Raw genomic sequence first — 23,265 nt, forward strand, 5'->3', positions numbered from 1 at the left:
TGGTAGACACTGTCCCTGGAGAGTGTGTGTGTGTGTGTGTGTGTGTGTAGTCTGTATGTAACTTATGAGTATGAGTAGGGAGAGCCCTCCTCCTCACAAACATTCAAAACATTCCACACTGGAAAAGGTCAGAGGTCACATAGTCAGTATAAGGCGGGACCCTGTTTGACACTCACATATACACGCACACGCACAAATACACTCAACACAAACAACACACACACAGAGCCTGCATCCAAACACGTCCATGGCAGTTATGTTATTGTCATGAGGAGGAGGAGGAGGATTGAGTCTAACTGTCTGATATGTGTGTGTTGGGGGGGCGGTGAAGAACAGGGTGAGGCCTTGACTCATCTTAGGTGTGTCCTAATCCCAGGTGGTTTGGAGTTCACTGTAAGAGAAAGAAAGAGGAGGAAAGCTCAGCAGATGATACTGAAGTGATGGGCATTGTTGAGGAATAAGTCCACTGTGGCGTTACCTCTGTTTTCTTTGCTGGGGTAGATCCGAGGGAAAGGCTTGAATTCTTCCGGAGGGGGGAAGTCCTCTACGGGGTGGAACTGGAACTTGGATTCAAAGTCATCTGCTAAAAGCAGACGTACAGTAAAGATGCAATTAAAGGCTGCCATTTTGTCCCTATTTCAAATACAAGGTGGTTCAAGTTTTACTTCCCCAAATCTGCCTCTTCAAAAATAAACTAATGTCATCTTCTCACCTCTCAAGACACACCAAACCAACACCACAGGGCCCTGACACACAAAGGCAACAGTCGGCCCTCAGTCAATGTTGGGCAATTGGTGAGCATCTGTTGCCCCAGTTTTTATGGTGTGTCCTGCACAGTTGGCCCTTGGAGCCTTTCTTTGATGTCGATTTGATGTGTCTGGCCATAAAGAACTAGTGGCGATGAAGGCTGACTGTTGTGTCGCCTGTGTCTTGGTGAAAAGTTGCCCTTGAACACACCACAAAGACTATATCCAACAGCTAACTCAGGTGTACATTAAGCACCTGCCTGAGAGGAAATAATTCTCCATATCAGCAGGAGGCAGTAGTCTGTATTCGTCATTCAAAAAACGAAACCACAAGACCGACAGGATGGATTCAAGATGCTGGTTAGCAGTTAGCACATTAACAACACAATCCGATGGGGTAAGTATAAATGACAATTATTGTGCTCTAGTCAACAAAAACTCAAACAATTATGAACTGTTTCTGCTCAAGAGCTACATGGCTAGAAAAATAATTTTACCATAAATAACAAGTTTGTTTTGATCTGATAACCTCTCAATGTTTGTCATTTGTTTACTTTCCTCACTTCTGTTTCTGTCCTTATGCACTGAGCTCAACTTCCAATCAGAGTGATTTCTCTCACCGATGAGCTCTGCTGGGTCCCACACCAATTAAATGTGCTGAATTGGCCAAAAATAACAGGTGACAAGGGAGGCCTAGTGCCAATAGTGCAGGACGAACCACAAAAATGAGGGCGACAGATGTTTACCAATAGCCCAACATTTAACCGACAGCCAGCTTGGTGTGTCAGGGCCATAAAAACAGCCCGTCTCTAGTCTCCTTCCCTCTATAGTACTTTCACTTTGATAACCAAATAATCATAGTTAATTACTGTGGTACTATCATAATCAATCAAGAACAAGATAGAATGGCCATAAAATTAAATAACATATAAAAATATATTCCACAAATAATAAAAACTGCTGTGAGAAAATAAAAAAATAGTGTGAAAATATTTAAACTTGAAAAAAAAAGGGATATATAAATTAAATAAATATTAATATATAAATATTAATAAAATGCAGCACTGCTCTCATTTCAAGTCACTCTGGATAATAAAATCCACTAAAGGCCTCAAATGTATTCTAAAATGTCAGAGATGTAATTGTACGACACACTCACCCAGGCTGTGCAGGTGTCCATTCCTGAGACTTGATGGCGGCAGGGGAGGTGGTGGTGGAGGAGGAGGAATGCGGCTGGACAGCTCAGTAGAGGGGGAACGTGTCGGGGGAGCTGGAGGAGGAGCTAGGCGACCCACTCCTGTTGCAATGGGTGACAGAGAGGAGGAGTCAGAGGGGTGTCAGACAGCAATAAAATCTGCTACATTAAAAACACATCCAAATTCAACTAGTTCTTCTGTGATAATAACTGACACAGTGAGATTGTATTCCTATTTTTTCTCTGAGAGAAAAAAAACACTGAAAGAAAGAAACTAAAAGTCACATAACAACCACCCTGTTGGCTTTAATTACCAGCTGCAACAGCTGTCACAGGTTACAACCCCTACTTGTTTGGAAGTTTCAGACAAGTTTCAAACGCACAACTAACAGTTACTACAAATATTTTTACTGGTATAAATATGTTGCTGAGTCATATAGTTACATTCTATATGAACAGTTGTGTATTCCTATTTAGGAGAGGTGTTGGGGCTACTGCATGTCTGTGCCCAGGGGTCCATTATCTCATAATACTCCCCTGCTTGTAAGTTTCCCAAAAACCTCAGGTTGTTAATTACTGTTTAAAGGCCCTGACACACCAAGCCAATAGTTGGTTGTCAGTCAAAGCTGGGCCATTGATGAACATCTGCAGCCCTCGTTGGTGCAATGTGTCCCACAAGCGCTAGTTGGCCTTTGTTCTGCGGATTCATTCATTCTGATTGGCAGTTGAGCTCAGCGCACGAGAAGAGAAACAGAAGAGAGGAACGTAAACAAAGAGCTAAAGTGAAAAGGGAGTGACATTGAAACACACTTGTTATACGAGATAAGATTGTCTTTCTTCAGCCACTGAGTTCTTTAGCAGAAACATTTTATATTGGTTTGCGTTATTGTTCACTGGCACATGAGAAATATGCTTTGTTCTTTCAACACTGGATCATGCAAAACTGGCTAACTAGGATGAAGACATTCTTCCGGTTTCCCTTTTTGAATGACGATTACAGACGACTGCCATCTGCTGGTATGGAGGGATATGTCCTCTTACACAGGCACGGATCATATGTGTTTGATGGCCGTCAGTTTGGGGTGTTCATGTGCAACTTTTTGGCCGACACACAGCGACAAGAGGCGACGCGGCAGGGGGCTCTCGTCGCCGCTAGTTCTCTTAAGAAGGGTTGGGGTGTCTGTGCCTTTAGGATGCCTTCCTCTAACTTGTAAATTAGTTGAAAAAAGAAATCAATTGCCTTGACTAATCGATTCCCCTCATGCTCTTCATCCAATAGAGTCTTTTGTCCCTTTTTTCATAATCATCATTAGTTTCTTGGTTGGCTCCATCTTACCAGTGATGCTTATGGCTGTACATTGTGTCTGAAAATGGGTGAAAATTATCTCCTAAAACCACTGCCTTGTAATAAATTATGACAATAGGGTTTATTTAATCTACCTTATAACAGCTCTCTATTTACCATCAACAGAGAAGTCACTGGTAAGAAAAAAAGAGCTGTTTGGAGAAGCTTGCCTAGAAGGCTTTTTGCCAGAAAGGGATTTCTTAGTTAAGAATTAGGGGGGAAATGATGGTTTGGGTTAAAATAAACAGATGACTTCAAGGTAAACTTCTCCCATGTGCCAAAAAAGACAGATCCCCATCTTGCTGTCCACCTACCTGCACTTCTGGGTACAGCAGGTGGCCGTCTGGTGGGAGCGTTGCAGGGGTACGAGGGAGGCAAAGAACGCATGGTCGGCGAGGGCACTGCAGCCACTTTGGGTGGTGGAGGAGGTAGGGTGGATGGGCAACTGGGGGTGAAAGAAGCCGGGAGGGGTGGGGGAGGAGGTGGAGGAGGAGGTCCCAGTGGGCTGTCTCGCAGGATGGGGAACCTGGAAGGCTCAGAATGGACTGGGGGTGGAGGATAGAAGCACCCTGAGGAGCGGTCCCCTGGAACAGCAGAGGGAGGTTGGAAAGGTGGAGGAGGAGGTGGAGGAGGAGGAGTAGAAGGCTGGGAGATGGTGGTGTGGTAGGAGTGCTGGATGGGGAGCCAGGTGGGCTTTGTGACCTGAGATGGAGGGGGAGGAGGAGGGCAGGAGGGGAGAGGCGGTGGCTTATTAGCTGGCCGGTCCTGGAAGGCTTGGGGTGGGGGAGGCGGGGGGAGGGCAGAGGGTGGAGCCGGTGGAGGTGGGGGGGGAGGGGGAGAGGAGGTAGGGAAAGGAGGTAAGTGTCTGCTGCTGTGCGATGGAGAGGGAGGAGCAGAGGACGAGGGAGTGAGTTGACGATGGACGGAGCTTCGGAGCTCCAACGTCCTGTGAGGTTCGGAGACGCTGCTCGTGTCTGCTGGGGTGGGGGCGTTCCACTGAGGCTTCAGGGAGGCTGAGGAGCTTGACCGTGACACTGAAACACACAGACACAAGAGGTGAGGGAAGGCGTCATTTAAATGGTACATACATATGTAATAATAAATAGATTTAGTAAGTGCAAGACATTTTGCACCAACCTGGAGTCTTGCCTGCTACATCTCTTTGTCCTATAGGCCTGAGAGTGGGGAACCCTCCAGCAAAGAGCCCACCCAAAGAGGGCCCCGCAGGTGCCATCCCTCCTGATGAGCCCTGAGAAGCACCAACACTGCTGGATGCATCTCCAGTGCCTGCCTTGGGCTCTGGGGAACAACACAAATAATTAATAACAATTACATTAGTGCTCATAATATATTCATTACCTGTTCTTTAACAAATTAGTTCATCACACATACGTTTATTGCTTTATGTGGTCCATATGTGCTCAGTGGGTTTTATACTCCTGTGAATTTTACTCTTAATCATAAATGGACAACATGAAGATGCAACAGTTCAAGCAGGGACATGAGTAAATTTTCTCCCCGAGGGCCAACTACACACCTTTTCACACAACAGACCGGTCTGTTTCAGCTGGCCTGGTGCCACACATGACGACGCTACGGTAAGATACTATTTACTGGTGGAGGGAACTGCACATTATAACACGTTATTTGAGCTGTGAACTAAATTATATGACTACACTGTGATGGAACACATAAACGCTGGTGGTTATATTGACATTCACTAATTCATTCCTTCATTTACCATAACCGCTTATCCTGTTTGGGGTCACTGGGGGGGCTGGAGTCTATCCCAGCTGACATTGGGCGAGAGGCGGGGTACACCCTGGACAGGTCACCAGACTATCACAGGGCTGACACAGAGACAGACAACCATTCACACTCACATTGACACCTACGGACAATTTAGAGTCACCAGTTAACCTGCATGTTTTTGGACTGTGGGAGGAAACCGGAGTACCTGGAGAAAACCCACACTGACACGGGGAGAAAAAGCAAACTCTGCTACGATATTTCATTTTAAAGCCATTATCGGCCAATACCGTTGACATGCCAATATTATCCTGCATCCCTAGAATTTATATTAAAAAAGAATGCTAACGCCCTCTATTGTATAGATCTTCATTCATTCATTCATCTTCTAACCGCTTCATCCTCTTGAGGGTCGCGGGGGGGCTGGAGCCTATCCCAGCTGACATTGGGCGAGAGGCAGGGTACACAGGTCGCCAGACTATCGCAGGGCTGACACATAGCTTCACGCTCACATTCACACCTATGGACAATTTAGAGTTACCAATTAACCTAGTCCCCAATCTGCATGTCTTTGGACTGTGGGAGGAAGCCGGAGTGCCCGGAGAGAGCCCACGCTGACACAGGGAGAACATGCAAACTCCGCACAGAAGGGCTCCCACGCCCGGGATCGAACCGGCAACCCTCTTGCTGTGAGGCGAGAGTGCTAACCACCACACCACCGTGCCGCCCTATTGTATAGATGTAAAGACAAAATATATGTATATGTAAAGACAAAAAAAAAAAATCAACAAAATAAACATGTGGTATACCAAAGAACCTTCCAGTCTCTTCTATAAAACAGGTGGTATAGACTACTGTGGATACAATGTATGTCTTCTCTATTGTACACAGTAGTTTCCTACTGTGTCTGCATCCTTATCTGCTGTAAGGCATTCCTTCCTGAAGTCTGCACTTGATGTGTGTGTGTGTGTGTGTGTGTGTGTGTGTGTATATGTGTGTGTCTATTCTCAAATATAGCTCAAAGAGAACTAACACACTCCCAATGAACTACACACACTACCCTCTTCCCTCTTGTTGTTCCCACTCTGTTTTTAATTAATACATCACACACACAGTGGCATCTCAACACACAACTAATTTAAACTCCGTTCCTCTAAGCTCCACTGGGAGAATTACTTGATTTAGTCAACAGATGCATGCAAGCATCATTTAGTGTCTTAACATAGACAGAGTGTGTCCACTGGTAGTATGGTAAGTATGTTGCTCTTACTATCAACGATGGGGGCACTGCGGTCGTTGACCTGTGTGACTTTCTTCAGTCTGGCTCCCTTCTGGATGTCGGCCAGCAGGGCATTCCTTCCACCTCCTCCTCCTCCACCAGACTGGAGCTTAGGAGGCTCCGACGGACACTGTCACACAGAGACAAAACAGAGCCTTTATGCAACAGTGACCAGTGTTTTGCTGTAAATGTGTTCTGTCTTAAGGGTCAGGATACTAATAATACAGACTATTTTGATCATCGATTAATAACGGCTTTTATAGAGCAAACTAGAATTATCAAATCATGGTTGCAGGCCTCCACCAACAAGTCAAGTTGCAGTTTACATTCATGTCTGTCCAGACTCAAATATATCTTGAAGACTTTGAAGGAATTGAATTAAAGGTATTAAGTGCATATTTGTGAAACTGAAGTTATTACTATACTGACATGATTCCAGTGAGAAACATGCTGTCTCCACTTAAAGACTATTTCTACAGAGGAGTACAGAGGACTGATAAGAGAGCTTCATCATGGTGCAACAACAATCACTTGAAGCTCAAAATCTTCAAAACCAATGAGCTTGAACTACACAAGGACCTGGACAGAACACAAAGTTGTAGCCACAACATTTGACACTGCTACAAATTCCAAAACATGGATGTTTCACACACATCTTCAACCCGGCAGCACAGACGATCCGTACAATCAACACAGTTTCAAGGTGAACACCCAAGATTAGTGTCCAAATGTCTCCACTTCTGTTCCTGAGTTATGGCGTTGATTAACGGCCAGAAAAAGTGCTTTTGCAGAACACTGTGATGTCACAGTGTAGCTTAACTTTTTGGATATGAAATGTCATCACTTCATGATTTTACTCTATTACTGTAGGTATCTCTGTTAAATTTTGTCATAATTAACATATGATTTCTTGAGCTATGGCTAAAAGGGTGTTTTGTGAGATCACTGTTAGGGTTAGCTACTGCTCCAGAGATGGTTTTTGGCTCGCTAGGAAACCAACGGAACGGCTGCAGAGCTCTGTTTCCGGCTTCCAGGCCAGGCTAGAATCATCAGTTGCAGCCCTACTAACGGTGTTTTCAAGACTTTTAGGTTTTATTTGATGTCATCTTTCAAAGAAAGAGGTGGGTGAGAAAATAATATGGCACTATCCCCATCCACTCAAACTCACCTCTGCTGACAAAAACAGCAAGAGGGTGCAGTGAAAGCATTCAGCAAAGGGTTAAGAGCGGGAGAAGAGGTAGACGTTAAATGTGAGGGAAGCAGAAAAGGAACGAGAAGGGAGAAGATCAGTTCAGTTCAGTTGTTTTAATGGGTTCATAGAGAGATGAGAAACACTGTGACTTCAGTTTATTGATGTGTTCTGAAGCTGCTAAACTGTGTCTCTGCAGCATGGCCTTGTTTGCTGGCAGCGGCGACTCATTTAACATGAGGACACTGAGCGCCTGATGTGGAAACATAACACTCTGCTGCTACTGAGAGTCTGCTGTCTGCCTTACTCTGCGTGTGTGTGTATTACCTTAATCAATAATGCAAATAACCTACAGGTGATGGTTGATGGTCAGTGAGAAGGACACAAGTGAGTGTTTACAATTGCATGAGAGAGAGTTAGAGAATGACAGTCTTACTTGTGGCAGGGCAGAGCTTGGCGGCGGCGGTGGCGGTGGTGGTGGAGGGGGAGCCAGGGGAGGCGGAGGGGGAGGAGGGGGCACTGGCATGCTGAGGCCTCAGATACCTGCGGAAGGCAATGCAGAAACAAACACAGTCGCCATCCTGTTCATGCACTGCAGCCACTGTCCACAGTCAGAAGCTGCTACTGTGTAAAGGGGCACTTTGGATGACCTCCTACCCTCTTTACTGAACAGGAAGAGCTTTTACCAGTATACAGCGCAAAACAGGAAACAGAGAGCGCTCCATCCTCTCTAGAGAAATCTGACACACACACACACACACACCCCGCCCCTGTCCTCCTCTTCTTCCCACACTGCCCTGTGGCAGGGACTTTAGGAGAGGAACAATGGACAGTGTTGTGTGAAAAGTAATAGACCCCTGCCCCTCAGCCACTCAGTGACCACTCAGTGACCATTGGCCCTCACTGCAGTAAGTGAATGGAAAATACAGTCAGGAAACTTCTCAGGAAAATGTTACAGCATGCTCACTCATTGTTCTTTTTGTACAGGATGTCTTGTGGTTCTATTATCAAGAGGAACTGGTCCGTGTATCACTTTGATAAGTGATAGTGGCCGAGAGCAACTTTCCAGGAACAGCTCGTGCCCGAGATCATATCACCGTCTGTCAATCTCCACATTAATGACAACTCAGCTAGTAAATGATCCACAGCAACAGTCACTGAGACCTCCACATAACTTTCTTGACATCATAAATTCTTCAGGAGCTGTCTTGCATGGCTGAGGAAAACTCAAAACAGACCGACTTTTGTGCACATTAGATTCTCTGTGGAATCTGCACATGCTCCTCCTGAGAAATTTAATAAAACAGAATAGAAACTGTGTTTGTTGAATCTGTATCTGTCCCTCTTGTCTATATATGTGTGTGTGTGTGTGTGTGTGTGTGTGTACAATTCCCGTCTATGCAACTGGCAGCCTGTCCTCCGTTGCTATTTCTATCTCCATATCTGTGTCAAGCAGCCTCTGTGACACTAGTGTAGGACTTTAAAGGGGGCAAAGCTGGACACTGGTTAGCTGAGCTCTAAAAGAACAGGTGGGACACTGAGAGGAAATGCACCTCTCACACCAGCTGTTTTCCTTTGACCTGTCGTACGTCTTGTTCTTCCTGAAGCAAAGAAGATCTAATGACACAAACACACATAAGCAGCTGGAAGTGGCAGCTGCTGCAGATTTAACAAGTGATTTCTACATTTTTCAATGTGAAAGACATGTAAAAAGACAGAGACCTGGAGCGCAAGCTGAGGCTGTCCTAACTGACCTGAGGATACAGCATAGTGCTGAATCTCTATTGTATGAATCAATGAAGCAGGTGTCACTTTAATGTTCTGTTTAGCGTTTTAGAGACAGACTCCAGCTGTAAATCATTGTTGTGTGTTGACATTAATTTCTGTATTTTTTCCGCTTTCAATAAATGTGCAAAAAGTAATATTTTAAAGGGACAGTTCACACCAAAATCCAAACTACATATATTTCCTCTTACCTGTGGTGCTATTTATCAATCTAGATTGTTTTGATGAGCTATTGGCCATAAATGTCTGCCTTCTCTCTTACAAAGTGGGACTGGACGCCTCTCAGTTTGAGGTGCTCAAAGAGCCAAAAAGTACAATTTATCAGTTTGATGTAGGAACTTTTTTTCTTTCTACCAAACTACACCCACTAACCACATCATCAGAAGGAAGAGTGCATCTACTCGTGGACGAAACGCTCAAGCTTGTGCCAGCAGGAGACTCTCCATCCTTCTGTGGGATGATCCAATTTTCGGGTGTAGCTTGGTAATAGGGCTGCAACTAACGATTATTTTCATTGTCGACTAATCTGTCGATTATTTCTTCGACTAGTCGACTAATCATTTTATTGAAAAATGTGTTAAAATGTTAAAAAATGTCGGCCTGTCTCTCCCAAACCCCAAAATATGCCAATATATGAACGTAAGAGGCTCCAATAAGAGTATTTTGGGGTACTTTTATAGTACTTTTCTATGCAAAATGACTCAAACCGATTAGTTGACTACTAAAATAGTCACCAATTATTTTCATAGTTGATTAGTCATCGATTAGTTGACTAATTGTTGCAGCCCTACTTGGTAAAGAAAACAGTTCCTAAATGAAACTGCTCACAGCAAGGTCTGTCAATTATCTTGAGTAACAGGGTCATGATTTCAGCAGACCTCCACAAGCCGAGTGCCATCTAGTTCCATTATATTCAAGAGAGGGCAAACATCTCTATGATCGATATCTCTAATACTTGGCAACTGAAACCAAAACAATCTAGACTGATAAGTAGCACTACAGGTATGAGAAAAAATGTGCATTCTTTAAGTTGGGGGTGAACTGTCCCTTTAAAGGGAAAAAAGGTTGATATTGATTTTTTTTAAACACATACAGCAGTGGATCTGTGGGACTTCAAACAATGAGGAAGTAAAGCCAATGTCTGCAAAACACAGGTGTTAAAACAATCATCCTTATCATCATCTTTCACCATATATTTAACTTTAACTGAGAATGAATGAATCTGTAACTTTTGTGAAACGAATTTACAAGTGATAGCTTTTTGTCCTTTAATATAGAGTGCCTGAATAAAATGCACCTTGAAAACCTATCCACCAAAACAGCAAAGCCTTGACGAGTCAGGTACAGCTGATGCGCCATGCCACTGAAGAGACAGTAACAAACACTCAGCTCATCTTCTGTAAACACTTCTTGTTTTGCACATTTTGATATGAATAAGAAAAACCACCTGTCGCACATTGTGTGCATTAATAATAGACGGCAGTGTTGTCTTACCTTCACGAAATATCCAAAATTCACCTGTTTGTAGAGCAAGCTTCAGTGAGACGGACCACAGCACACTGGCCTCATGGTGCGCTCCCTGTAGCGTTATTTATAGTCCAATGAGGACACCAGTTATTCAGTGTTTGGGCTGCCAGTGACTAAAACTTATGGAGCTTCAAAAAGTTCAAGAAACTTTTCATTTGACTCCAAACTGCAGACGCTGGCTGACGGTGGTCGTGCACAATGGTTCCTTTCTGGGTGTTTATTCCCGTGTGGGCGCACTGCAGGAGGCGACACGGTGCAAGGCCACACCTTACCGCCCCACACTCAGCACGGGACCAATGGGGAGAGAGGGGGGGGGCACTTGGCTCCGTGTCGTCGCTTCAGTTCTTGCTGAAGTTGCCAAGAGACTTTCCCTCACGTTGAATTGCGCATGTGTGGAATAAATAAACATTATGTAGGCATGAGAACCTGTTCAAACTAAGGGGTGAAGAAGTCTGCACCACTGACTTTTCTAAAACATGATCTGACTGGGTGTCGTTTGTTTTTCACCTCAGTATATTTCAGTGCCATTCATTTCTGTTTGCAGCTGTATGGTGGCACATTTTCGCCCCCTCGTGTTAAAAATATGACATTACAAGTCTTTTTTTTTTTTTTCCAAATATGTCCATATCAAATTAATTGTTTCACTTACTGAGTAGCGGCATGGGCGGATTATGAGACAATGAGCCCCTGGGCACAGCTGTGTAAAGGGCCCCATCACCTGTCCTCCACACAAGACACACTTTGTGGGGGTTTTGCCTCTCCTTGTTATTATGGTTGTTCTGGGTCACTTTGTAGCCATTTTGTGACTCTTTGTGGGTGGGTGGGTATGTCTCCTTGTGATTGCTTTGCGTCTTTTTATAGTTTTTTTTTATATTTTTGTGTCTCTGGAATCATTTTGTGACAGATTTTTTTGGTTGTTTTGTGTTCCTTTGTAGTCGTTTCTTTGTATTTCGTTTTTCCTTGTGTCATTTTGCATCTCCTTGTGATTGTTTTGTGTCTATTTGTAGCAATTTGTTTCTCTTTGTAGCCAATTATGTCTCTTTGTAGCCATTTGTGTCTCCTTGTGGTTATTTTGTCTCTCTTTGTAGCCATTTTGCATCTCCCTGTGATTGTTTTGTGTCTGTTTGTAGCAATCTGTGTCTCTTTGTGGTTGTTTTGTGTCTCTTTGTAGCCATTTGTGTCTCTTTGTGATTGGTTTGTGTCTCATAGCCATTTTGTGTCTCTTTGTGATTGTTCTGTCTCTTTGTAGCGATTTTGCATCTCCTTGTCATTGTTTATGTCTCTTTGTAGCCATTTGTGTCCCTTTGTGATTGTTTTGTCTCTCTTTGGAGCCATTTTGTGTTTCCTTGTGATTGTTTTGTGTCTCTCTGTAGCCATTTTGTGCTTTCTTGTGGTTGTTCTGGGACTCGAACCATTTTGCATCTCTTTGTGGTTGTTTTGCCCATTTTTGTAATTATTTTGTGTCTCTTTGTAGTTTCTTGGCATCTCTGTATGTTTTGTTTTTTTAAATGTCTCTTTGTGGTCATTCCAAGTCTCTTTCTGCTTTCGCTACGTGTTAATTTACATTTGACATTTTGAAAGTGATGGGCATGGGGTACCCTGAAACTTTGGGTTTCTGAGTCAGGCAACTGCCTAGGGCACCACCCAGATGGGAGGGGCAATACTCCCCCTTATTATATCTTATAATAATGTTGTATATTTATTTATATTTCAGCTAAGTTATTTGTTTTGATTTCTAGTTAGTTATAATTGTTCTTGTTTGTAATCAATACAATAATCATAAGAAAATTTTTTATTTTTATTTTTATTTTGGTGGTGAAGGGGCGGGGGAAGCTTGCCTAGGGCCAGATGTGCCAGGTCGGGTCCTGCACTTCCATTAACAAAATAACTTTAATGTGTCACATTTAAATATCCGTACGTAATTTCACAGCCATAAATGACGCAGCAGTTACAATCCTGCTACATAAAAACAAATGCTGCAGGCACACATACACACACACACACACACACACACACACACACCTCAAACCTCAGCAGTGACAGAGGAATGCAGTGACACAGGCACACTCCTCCCTTTAAGTGACAGAACAGTATAATTAGAACTGGGTTTGACTTGCACTACAGACACTGCATAAAAAGGACACTAATTCCTTGTAATAGCAATAGCCTTCTTCAGACAATGTGATAATCACACGAGCCTCACTCCTCGCCTCTTCCAGTAAAGCGATGATGAGGAACCAACATGGCCGCCAAGACGAGTGATATTACTTCTCTGTACGTGGTGTCTTTTAGCTCATGTTTTGAAGTGCACATATTCTTCTGTGTTTATGTGACTTTTTTACTAATTCTTACACTGTATATATCTTTTTGTTTTTAGTATGCATTAGTCTGTATACAACAGTTATCCTGTCCAATCACTGTCCAAGTTGAGCCATTGTGATTGAATTGGAATAATGAGGCACACATGCACATACACACGCAGTTATCAGATTTATTTCTCAGATTTTGCCTTCATTTAAGTATCCACAAGTGGTCCACAATACAGTAGCCCTGCAAAGCAAACTACATCTGGATCATACTTCCTTAGCTACATGGCCATATCACATTCACTTGGATGTCATGACATTAGCTTTTTACTTCAGTGTCAGTAGTAGCTTGTTTTGGACCCATTATGTCATAAAACATGCTGGATTTCATCCTTCATACAAAGTGTTTATGCACTTTTACTGGCAAGTGTCACGCATCTGACTAAAAGCTGCTCACAAACATTCCTTAATTTCTTCCACGAACTGATTTTTTTTTTTCCACACAATATAACTATGAAATCATTTTACACCTTCATAAACATCCTTCTAACCAGGCAGAATCAACATTTTTTTTTGTAAAAGCATTTGTAAAAATGTTGCATTATACTTATCCTTCATTATCAAACATATATTATTCTTATTACAGATAATGTAAACACCTTATGAACAATATTTTCCTGGAGCATATCACACTTCATCTTGAGTACTGACTGAAAATTGCATTCTGGGATTGTGTTTTCTTAAAGGTTGTAAGTCATTTTAAGATTTGTCCAATGATGACACTGTCTGTGACTGAGGCAGCGGCACAGTGGGACATTAATACATATTGGGGTATTAAGTGCTTAGAGTTATAGTACTGTATCTCTACTTTTAAGCTTTGATTATGGGATATTGTGGGCAAAAATGGTTCAATAACCATCATAAAGAACAAATATAATCCTTTTCAAGTTGATGATTATTGTTTCTGTGGCCTTCTGGCACAAGTCCATCAACACAGAAGTTCAAATGTCCAATGTTTCATATACAATAAACTTGATTCCAGCAGTATTGGGCTAAAAGTTGAATGCTCGTTGTTATCTTCATCACCATAACCAACACACAGCAGAGCTCTTGGTATGCCTCAAGAGAATGAAGCGTCTTCATTTCTTTGAATCCCTCTCCTTTTCTTCGTGCATCATTTTATGGGGCAGTCTTTGATCGTCTACTCCTCCTCGCGATCCCCGCATGTCCTCTTTCCCTGATGCCACATTATCTGTCTCTTTCTCCTGTGTAGGAAGGGTCTGGCGAATTTTTCCCTTGACCTTAAAGCGACCAGAGCGTGAAATCCTCATGTTCCTGCGACACGTCTGCTCGTTGAAGTACGTCTCCAGGCGGGACTCTTCATTGGTGTCATTGCTGTGGATGCCGGCCTCCTGTTGAGACAGGGCCTGGTCACCGGAGTCTTTTTGCTTCTCTGACCTTGGTGCAAAAGGGTCAAAGTGCGGTGTGGTGTGGGTTGTGCTGGTGTCCTTGGAGCCTCCACTTTTCTTCTTTGGCAGGAATGCCATCCACCATGGGGTCCTTTCTGTCATCTTTAACTGATGGGAGGGAACTGGAACAGAAAACAGAGGCATCAGTAATTCAGCTGTAGTCAAGATCTTCTCCTCTACATCAGTATTATTTTAGATCATGTAATTTCATCTGTGAAATCATCTGTCTACATGCTCTGAACTGACTCCTTATTTAACTTACTCTCTATTTTCTAGTGAAACAGTAAATTATTCCCTTAAAAACGGTGTCATATCTTTGGTTTTGAAAAATATTACTCATCACACTCCACATCTTCGTCCCCACCCTCATAATCATCACAAATCCTATTTTCTGTTTGATTATCATGATTTGCCCTCTCTAAATATAAATGTACCTTACTCTCACCTTTCTGGTAACTATTTCCCACTGTGATGAGACAACTTCTTACCAACTAATCCTAAGAATAACCAGTGTAACCATGTTCACCTTCTCTGTAAAACTGGTTTAATGAGTCTTAAGAACAGAAGAGCAAAGCCAAGCAGTGATTCACAAGTGAACAATGCGAAAAAAAAGCTCTCATGAACACTCACCTGTGCTACAGAAGTGTAGTGTGTGAACACTTAAAACAACCCGAAACAAAGTGTAAATGTGACACTTTTGTTTATGTTGAGATATAAATCCACAGGACAGACCAGTGTCTTCGTCTTCAGTGTTGGAGCACAACTGTGGCAGCAGTCCTTCAAGGGGTCGCAGCAGTATCCATTTTACGCACGGGCCAGGTGTCTTGCCTCCTCACATTTCTCACCCCCAAAACTGTTCATTTTTCTCCTCTTGACCTCGTCAAATATGTCTACTCTTCTTTTTCACTTCTCGAGAATAGCACAAATGAATTGATACATTTATAAGGAGCGGCTTCTCTTACTGAACAAGCAGGTTTCCGCCTCCGAAACTGACATCTCTCTGAGTACCTGTCCTTACTCCTGATTGGATGAACACGCTGGGTCTGTCATGTGATCTCCCGCTCAGGTGAATCCTCTGCGGTGGTAGGTGGGGCTTGTGGTTGCCTGGCAACATACCCCATGGGAGCGTGCGCCTCTTCAGTGACAGATTAAAAAAAAAAGAGCCCTTTGTATCACCTGAACCCAACCCAGGCCAGGGAGCCAAATTATGTTCCAAATTTGGACGCCCAGTAGTTTAAGACACAATGGCTCATAGCTTTTGTGTCATGCACAAGGAAAGGAATGACATAGTGAGATGTGTATTCAATTAATGTTATTAATAGTCATCAACCTAAAGAGGCTGTAGGGCTACTCAGCAGCAAGCAGTCAGGCTGTGTGGTTTAACTGAGGGCCTGTGCTGACATTATTAGGGGGGTGAGCTGCAGGAAGAAGTCAGGAGTCTCCTGAAGTTACATTACTGCACTAGACATGCAATTGTTACTGTTGTAAGCTGACATAACGTGAGGGGAAGCAGTTTGGCCTGGCGCCGGTTTCACCTGCTAGGCTAGGCCTACTTGTCGCACGTGATTCTTCTTGTCCTCACACTGTATTTTTAAGTCTAACTCCGGGGGTCAGTGTCATGTAGTTTTCCTGCTAGTCTGGGTCTGTCAAAATGACACATAACCAAGATGCATACACTAATACATGGCTTCAACACATGCTGCATCACCTACAGCCCAGTATATAGTTACATGCAACCAGACATATAGGCTAGGTGACATGGTTAAAAAGAGACTGTGCCCAGCTGTGATAATAGTTTCTTAATGACACTTTTTACTTAATGTTTTTGAATGTTTTACCAAGGTGACGTTACAAGAGCTAACAGTCCTTACGGGAATACAGGGCATGAGTTCTCACTTTCTCATAAGCTCTTAAAGCTACAGTCACATGCTAATATGTGTGCCAGCTTAAATGGCCATGATGATAATGGCAGTGATGGAAAATACTATACTTAGCTTCACCTGGACCAGTTACGAGAGCAAAATGTTACTTTCACATGAATGCATCAATATTAATAATACAATCATATAATATTTGACGCTCTCATAGATGGTGTTGGATCCATCTATAGGCTACATAGGCAGCTATGTAGGGCGCCAACTAGAGCCCCAACCCCCCAACAAACATCAAACATAGGGGGTAAATGATCCAAAAGACTCAACACTAATGGTCAGTCTGTGGTACCACCTCTAGTGTTGGCAATGCAGCTCATCTTAATGTGTGCATCAGTGATTGATTATCAAAGTGAGACCATGTTGGAGCATTGATGATATGGTGGAGCGGAATGGTGGAAATGCAATACATCGCTCATGCAATAGGGGATAGCAGAGTCACTGGTACATTCCGGCTAGCTAGTACTGCTTTAGCTAGCTAGTACTGCTATTTTATTAGAGTGCAGGGCACTAGAACTGTCATATTTCTGGGGGTGTGCCCGTGCGAGTTTTTCCTCCTTGCCCATCATATTTCATACCTGCTTCTTCTGTGAATAATAAAAAGTGGTTAATTTCAAATACGTTGCTTGCATTATCACCCCCGCTGGCAACGCATGGTATTACACGCATCGCTGCATCGTGTATCAAAAAAATGGACAACACATTTTGAAATGCAAGCACACATCATGGCGGCCAATGCGTCTCGATGCATCCCAATGCATTCGCGTCTCTGTGCCTTTGCGTCGACTATGGAACGAGAGCAAATCAAAAGAAGCTAAAAGAAGATGAAATGGGCCAGGAAGTTGCCCGGGGCGCCAAATGTGCCAGGTCTGGCACTGCTTATAGGGGCCATTTTTCTACACAAGTAGCACTTACATGTAAGGATATTTCGCTGATAATAGTGTACTTTAATTTTAGTTACATTTGCAGTACACGTGCCCTGCAGCTCTTTCTCTGCATGGTCCATTGGAGCTGTCTTCCCGATGAACTAAAAAGCTATACAGGCTTACAACTGATGTATTAGTTACAACCATTTGTGAAGGGGGCTTGATTAGAAAGTAGCCATTTAATCACAGTGTGAGTTTGAATTAGTTTTAAGTGATTTAGTGGTGGTTTGCGTCTTATCATCAAGGTTAAGCCTCATTATAAAACATGATGTAAAGAATTATGCATACAAACCTCTTCAAAAGGGAACATATTCAAGCTACAAAACAAGCTTAAAACACAATTACATGATTACAATATGCAATAGACACGTGCAAAAAATGCTGGAGAGCTCGGACAATTGTTTTAATAATCTTTATTTCATATAATCAGAGCTTCATGTGAGGCTTGAGACACATTTTACATTATTCATTTAAGCCTCTTTTTCAAAACTTATCATTGTGTCAAAGCCAAGTTTCGAAGTGTAGGTTAGGGAAACAGCATCTCCTAGACGTGACGTTATTCTTGAAGCAAGCTATTTTTCTTGGTATGCCTGTGGAATCCCAAATGGTTTCTGTGTGGGTCAGTGCCAACAGGAAAGACCTGGTGTGAGTCTGAGCAGCACATCAGATCGAGACAGAAACAGAAAGAGGAGGGAGGGAATCAGGGAATGCCTTTTGTCTCCCTCCTCCTCCTGCTGTTTCTGTCTGTCTCTCCTTCGGCAGATGGTGGCCCGCCTGCATACTTGGGGACTCCCTCTCCTCTCATCTCCCATCCCGGTCGAAACTCTGCGGAGTCATGTCTTCATTCAGCCACACACAGAATGCTTTCCTTTGTTGTGCTTTATCTTATCACACATTACCAGACATTATAGATGATGCAGATGACCTAACAGAATAATATTTAAGGGCTGACACTAATGATTATTTTCATGATGAGTTAATCTATTGTATCCACTCTGATTCCTATTAATTGCTTGCTAGGTGAAATATCTGGAAATTGCCCATTGCAGTTTTTCATCACCTAAGATGATTGTCCAGCTATGGAAATGAAACTCAAAGATATTTTATTTGATTAGAAAAAAAATGGAACAAATCCTTACGTTTAGGAATGTGGAACCATCTTATTTCTGCATAATAATAATAATAATAATAATAATCATTTTGACACTGCCTTCCCCACTCCCCCATTACCCACATAGGTACAGCTCCTTCTGATCTAAACAACATCATAATCAAAGGATGTTATCTTGTCACATCCACTCTCAGTTTTGGTCTGCTTCCTCAACTCTCTGTCCCGTATCTCCCCATCTGCTTACTCTCTGAAAGTTGATCATTAACTTCAACCAAACCAGATAAAGAAAAACATCCATGCAGGGATCTTTCCGATAAAGCTGCACTATTGCAGTGACATTAGGTTCTCCACCTCTGAGGACAGAGCACGTTTTGAGCATGTTTCAGTTTTGAATGAAGGATTTCCTCAGGGTGAAATCTGAGTTTTTGCCCACTGAGACAGAGAGGCATGTGGAGAATGTGTGTCAAAATCCACATGACACTGCAGAGATATTGAAACAGTGATTGCATAAGGTAATTCCTGTCCACCTGTATCTGTTTATGCCTCTGAGATATTGTCTCCATGACAAACTACATGAATCAACTTTTTTTTGTCTCCCTGACAACTAGCAACACATAAGGACAGAAACTTTCAGTGGCTTTAAAAAAAAAAAAAAAAAAGACCTGCTGTGGACCTGTGGAGTCAATAACAAACATTTCCGGACTGTCAAGTACTGAAGCAAATACTGTTTGTAGCTGGAATTCAAAGATTGTTAGTACACAATTTAATGTCAAAAATGATTTCTAAATCTCAAAGGGGTCTGGTTGTTATATATATATAATTAGCTGAGATTTCAGAGTTCAAAGGCTGAGACAAATCTGCATTGGGAGACACACGAACAAACCAAAGTGACTCACTCAACCATGGATAAATATTTATGTTGACTCACATTCACACGGTTCATATTAGGTGACGTGCGCCCGTCTACACTCGTGTTTTCCTGTGTGATGACGGTGGTGTGCTTGCATCACGCATGTGCCATGTGCGTATGAGTCCAGTAATTCACTGTGACATGACAAACCTGAAAATCTCCGCCATTGTGCAGCACTGTACAACAGGTTGAACCGAGGCGTGCGAACCATGGGAAAGAGAGCAGGAAGGCAGCCAGTTGGACTGGTAGAGTCAGCTAACAAAAACTCCTCAAAGGAAGTGAGTGGCTACTGTATCTGAGGACAGTCACAAGCACAGACATGGTTTACTGGCCTTCTCTAACAGCACCAACACTAAAGTGCTCCTTAAACACTAACTATCTCATAGATAAACAAATGTATACAGTCCAGTCCATAGGTGAGGGTTAGATGGGTAAAAATAGTGAAAGGAATACAGACTAAACAAATATGCAGTCCAGAGCGTTTGGGTGGAGCAGGTCGAGTTTTGTTCCTGTGAAAAATGAGTTTCGATTGTATTGCATTGTGTGCTTGATTTGAGGATTGCATTGTTTGGCCGGTTTTTCCTCTGTGCCTTTTACTTTTGTGTTATTAAACAGTGAGTAAAGCATCTGAAACTCGCATGAACTTCGCCGTAGATGCTAAAGGTGAAACCTTCAGGAATGCAGAAAGGAATGTAACACTTTATAGCCATTTTCTTTGTATTTTTTGGGTGTCTCTCTTAAGTACTTACGGCTTATATAACAGACAAAAACTCAGATATAAGGTTACAGCCATGCACTCACACAGATTTGGTTGACTTAACGGTAGTCTACTTATGAGGACCTGCTACTTATTACAAAACCCTTGACCCATGGATTGATTACTGAGTGGGACCACTGGGCACAGGCCAAGACTCTTGAAATAGGGGTTAAAAGTGGGGATCCTTGGCCACCCTGGCATTCACACGTAAAATTTCACTCAAATTAACATGTATTGACCAGAGAGAGACTCAAAATGACCATAAAGAGATGCGAAAGAGCTGCAAAGTCAAAACTATATAATTGCAAACATCAAGGAGACAGGAAACAACCAAAAAACAGACACAACGTGTTTAGTTTAGTTTAGTTTAGTTTAGATTAGATTAGTTTAGCTTAGTTTATCTTAGCTTGGTTTAGTTAAATTTAGTTTAGCTTAGCTTAGCTTAGCTTAGCTTAGTTTAGCTTAGTTTAGTTTAGTTTAATTTAGCTTAGCTTAGTTTATCTTAGCTTATCTTTAGTTTAGTTTAGATTAGTTTAGCTTAGCTTAGCTTAGCTTAGCTTAGTTTAATTTAGTTTAGTTTAAGGGTGGCAAGGTTGTGTGGCGGTTAGCACTGTTGCCTCACAGCAAGAGGGTTCCTGGTTCAATCCCAGGAAGGAGCCCTTCTATGCGGAGTCTACATGTTTTCCCCGTGTCAGCGTGGGTTCTCTCAGAGTACTCCGGCTTCCTCTCACTGTCCAAAGACAAAAAGGGGATAGGTTAATTGGTGACTCTAAATTGGATGTAGCTGTGAATGGTTGTCTGTCTCTATGGGACAGCCCTGTGATGGTCTGGCGACCTGCCTCTTGCCCAATGTCAGCTGGGATAGGCTCCAGCCCCCCATGACCCTTAAGAGGATAAGCGGTTACGAAAATGGATGGATGAATAGTTTAGTTTAGTTTAGTTTAGCTTAGCTTAGCTTAGCTTAGTTTAGCTTAGCTTAGCTTAGTGTAGTTTAGTCTAGAGGGGACAGGTCATATAAATAAATAGGCCACATATATAAATGCCAGAAGTAGCCAAAAGGTTTTTTTTTTCTTTTCTTTTTTTAATTGTCCCTGGTCAAGGTGTTACGAGAGGTTAATGACCTGAAAGAGACCCCTGTTTGTGTGTGTGTGTGTGTGTGTGTGTGTGTGTGTGTGTGTGTGTGTGTGTGTGGAGAGAGCATTAGAGTTAATTCCCCTTTACACTGCCACTTCAAGGTGGGAATATCACGCCATTATGCTGCCTCACCGTGCTGTATACAGTGTACACTCACAGAGTGGGGGACATGGGAGGTAATGACAGTGCCAAAATAGTGTCTGTATAAACACGACAGGCGGCAGGATGGGACCATGTGCAGAACAGGTATGACTTTTTGATTTTGTGTTATGAGTGCGACTCACTGCTGGAAATTTAAAAAGTAGCAGTTAGCGGCTAACTCAAAGAAGAACTATAGTAGTTGTAAATGTCCGAAAATTGGGAAAATAATAAAATTCTGAAGTTCTTTACCCTCTGAGTAGAGGACAAGATCAGCTGCCATGTAACAGAGATGGTAAATGATTGTTACTGCCATGTTTTGCTGTTGGTATTGTTTATAAAGTGCTGCTGTTTTTTGTGACAATAGAGGCTGATGCTGTTGTATTACATGTCACGGCCGTCATGCCTCTTTTGATTCAGCAATGCCAGGATGCAGTCTATCATCACACACCGGAACAAAATGATGCCGTCATTTGAATCTGTGTAACAATGCAAAGGAAACATAAAGAGGGGACTTTACAGCGGCCCTATAGTGTAATCTCTGGTTAAAAAGGGTTTTAAGAGTCAATGAAAAGGCAAAGACATCTGGGTCACAGGTTACAGCACCACAAAAAGAAGCATAATGACTACAGAAAAACACAAAACAACAACAACAAAGGAAGAAACAAAACCATCACAAAGTCTGCATGTCTTGGTCCTGTATAAGAGAGGTGCTGGGGCCTTTTGTATGTCTGTGCGCAGGGGCCCATTGTCTCCAAATCCACCTATGTCCTGACCGTAACCCACACCATATGACTAATAGGAAACTACCTTACTCTATTGTACCTTCAAACCAAAAGTCCCAAAGCTAAACTGGCCTGTTCAGACTTTACCTTGGAGACTTGCCATTATTGCACTACTATTTTTCAAGTGCTAACATTTCCTTGTAACCTGCATCAGATACTGGGGCCTTGCCATATTTGTGGACTTGTTTAATCCTCTTCATCATCCAAATTCTACCAACAATCCCATTAAATAGTTTTAATATTAGATAAAACATTGTTTTCAATAGATAGGGTGAAAACTTGTGTTCTAATACATAATTGAAGCTATAAAATTTAACTGTAAGCTACAGAAAGTAAAACAAAGTCAGATTGGGTTTGAAGAATGACATTATACCAGCACTTTAAGAGCATCTTAAAAAGTAAGCCTAGAGCTTGAGACTCAATCTGACACTCTAATGCAGTGTTGCATCTTTTACGCAGTATTTACTTGCTTGAGCTACAGTCACAGCAAGTCTAAGTTTAAACTTTGGTCTACGCTTTATCTCCAAAACAAGAAATAGTGAATCAATAGTAAAGCAATGACAAATAAAAAAGTGTGTCAGTGTAGCAGTGAAAATATCTATGCCTTTTTAAAAAAAAAAAAAAAAATCTGACCAAAGTAACGCCCTGGGAAAAGTTCTGGGGTCAAGCAGCTTCTTAAAATCAGCACACTTTCTGTTATTTAACCACCAGATGGAGACAAATCTCATTTATCTGTTTTCATACTTCAGGGCACAATATTGTTTCATCACAGGCTTGGAGATGACTAGTCAAATGAAAAGCTTACATTGGTTGCCAGTGCTGACAAAACCACTTTTTACATATATTTCCATTTTAATATTTCTATTTGATCCCAATGTCCTCACATGAGATGATAATAAAGTCCCAATGTCTTCAAACGAGTAGTTCCTAATTAACAGTTTGTTACTCTTGCTAAAATTGTCCAAATTGTTGCCGTATCGAAC

General features: G+C 42.3%; 2 protein-coding genes across 3 annotated transcripts; both read right to left on the reverse strand.

The window, feature by feature from the left end:
• Positions 1 to 278: 278 nt before the first annotated feature.
• On the reverse strand, positions 279 to 11,107 carry wipf3 (WAS/WASL interacting protein family member 3). Of its 2 annotated transcripts, none has more exons than XM_049602477.1 (8): positions 10,783 to 11,107; positions 7,940 to 8,046; positions 6,306 to 6,444; positions 4,424 to 4,585; positions 3,601 to 4,320; positions 1,906 to 2,043; positions 479 to 580; positions 279 to 391 (listed from the first exon to the last, which is right to left on the reverse strand). In XM_049602477.1, the coding sequence occupies exons 2-8, from the start codon at positions 8,027 to 8,029 to the stop codon at positions 351 to 353; spliced, it is 1,392 nt and encodes a 463-aa protein (XP_049458434.1). In that variant the 5' UTR covers positions 8,030 to 8,046; positions 10,783 to 11,107; the 3' UTR covers positions 279 to 350. The 2 variants fall into 2 exon arrangements, with proteins under 2 accessions (XP_049458434.1, XP_049458433.1); XM_049602476.1 differs by having other exon boundaries at positions 479 to 583; positions 10,783 to 11,103.
• Positions 11,108 to 13,292: 2,185 nt separating this feature from the next.
• LOC125905300 (proline-rich protein 15-like) lies at positions 13,293 to 15,592 on the reverse strand. Its single transcript, XM_049603217.1, has 2 exons — positions 15,221 to 15,592; positions 13,293 to 14,712 (listed from the first exon to the last, which is right to left on the reverse strand). The coding sequence occupies exon 2, from the start codon at positions 14,690 to 14,692 to the stop codon at positions 14,261 to 14,263; it is 432 nt and encodes a 143-aa protein (XP_049459174.1). The 5' UTR covers positions 14,693 to 14,712; positions 15,221 to 15,592; the 3' UTR covers positions 13,293 to 14,260.
• Positions 15,593 to 23,265: the final 7,673 nt, after the last annotated feature.

Source organism: Epinephelus fuscoguttatus, linkage group LG17 (assembly GCF_011397635.1).
Source record: "Epinephelus fuscoguttatus linkage group LG17, E.fuscoguttatus.final_Chr_v1".
Classification (NCBI taxonomy): Eukaryota; Metazoa; Chordata; class Actinopteri; order Perciformes; family Serranidae; genus Epinephelus; species Epinephelus fuscoguttatus.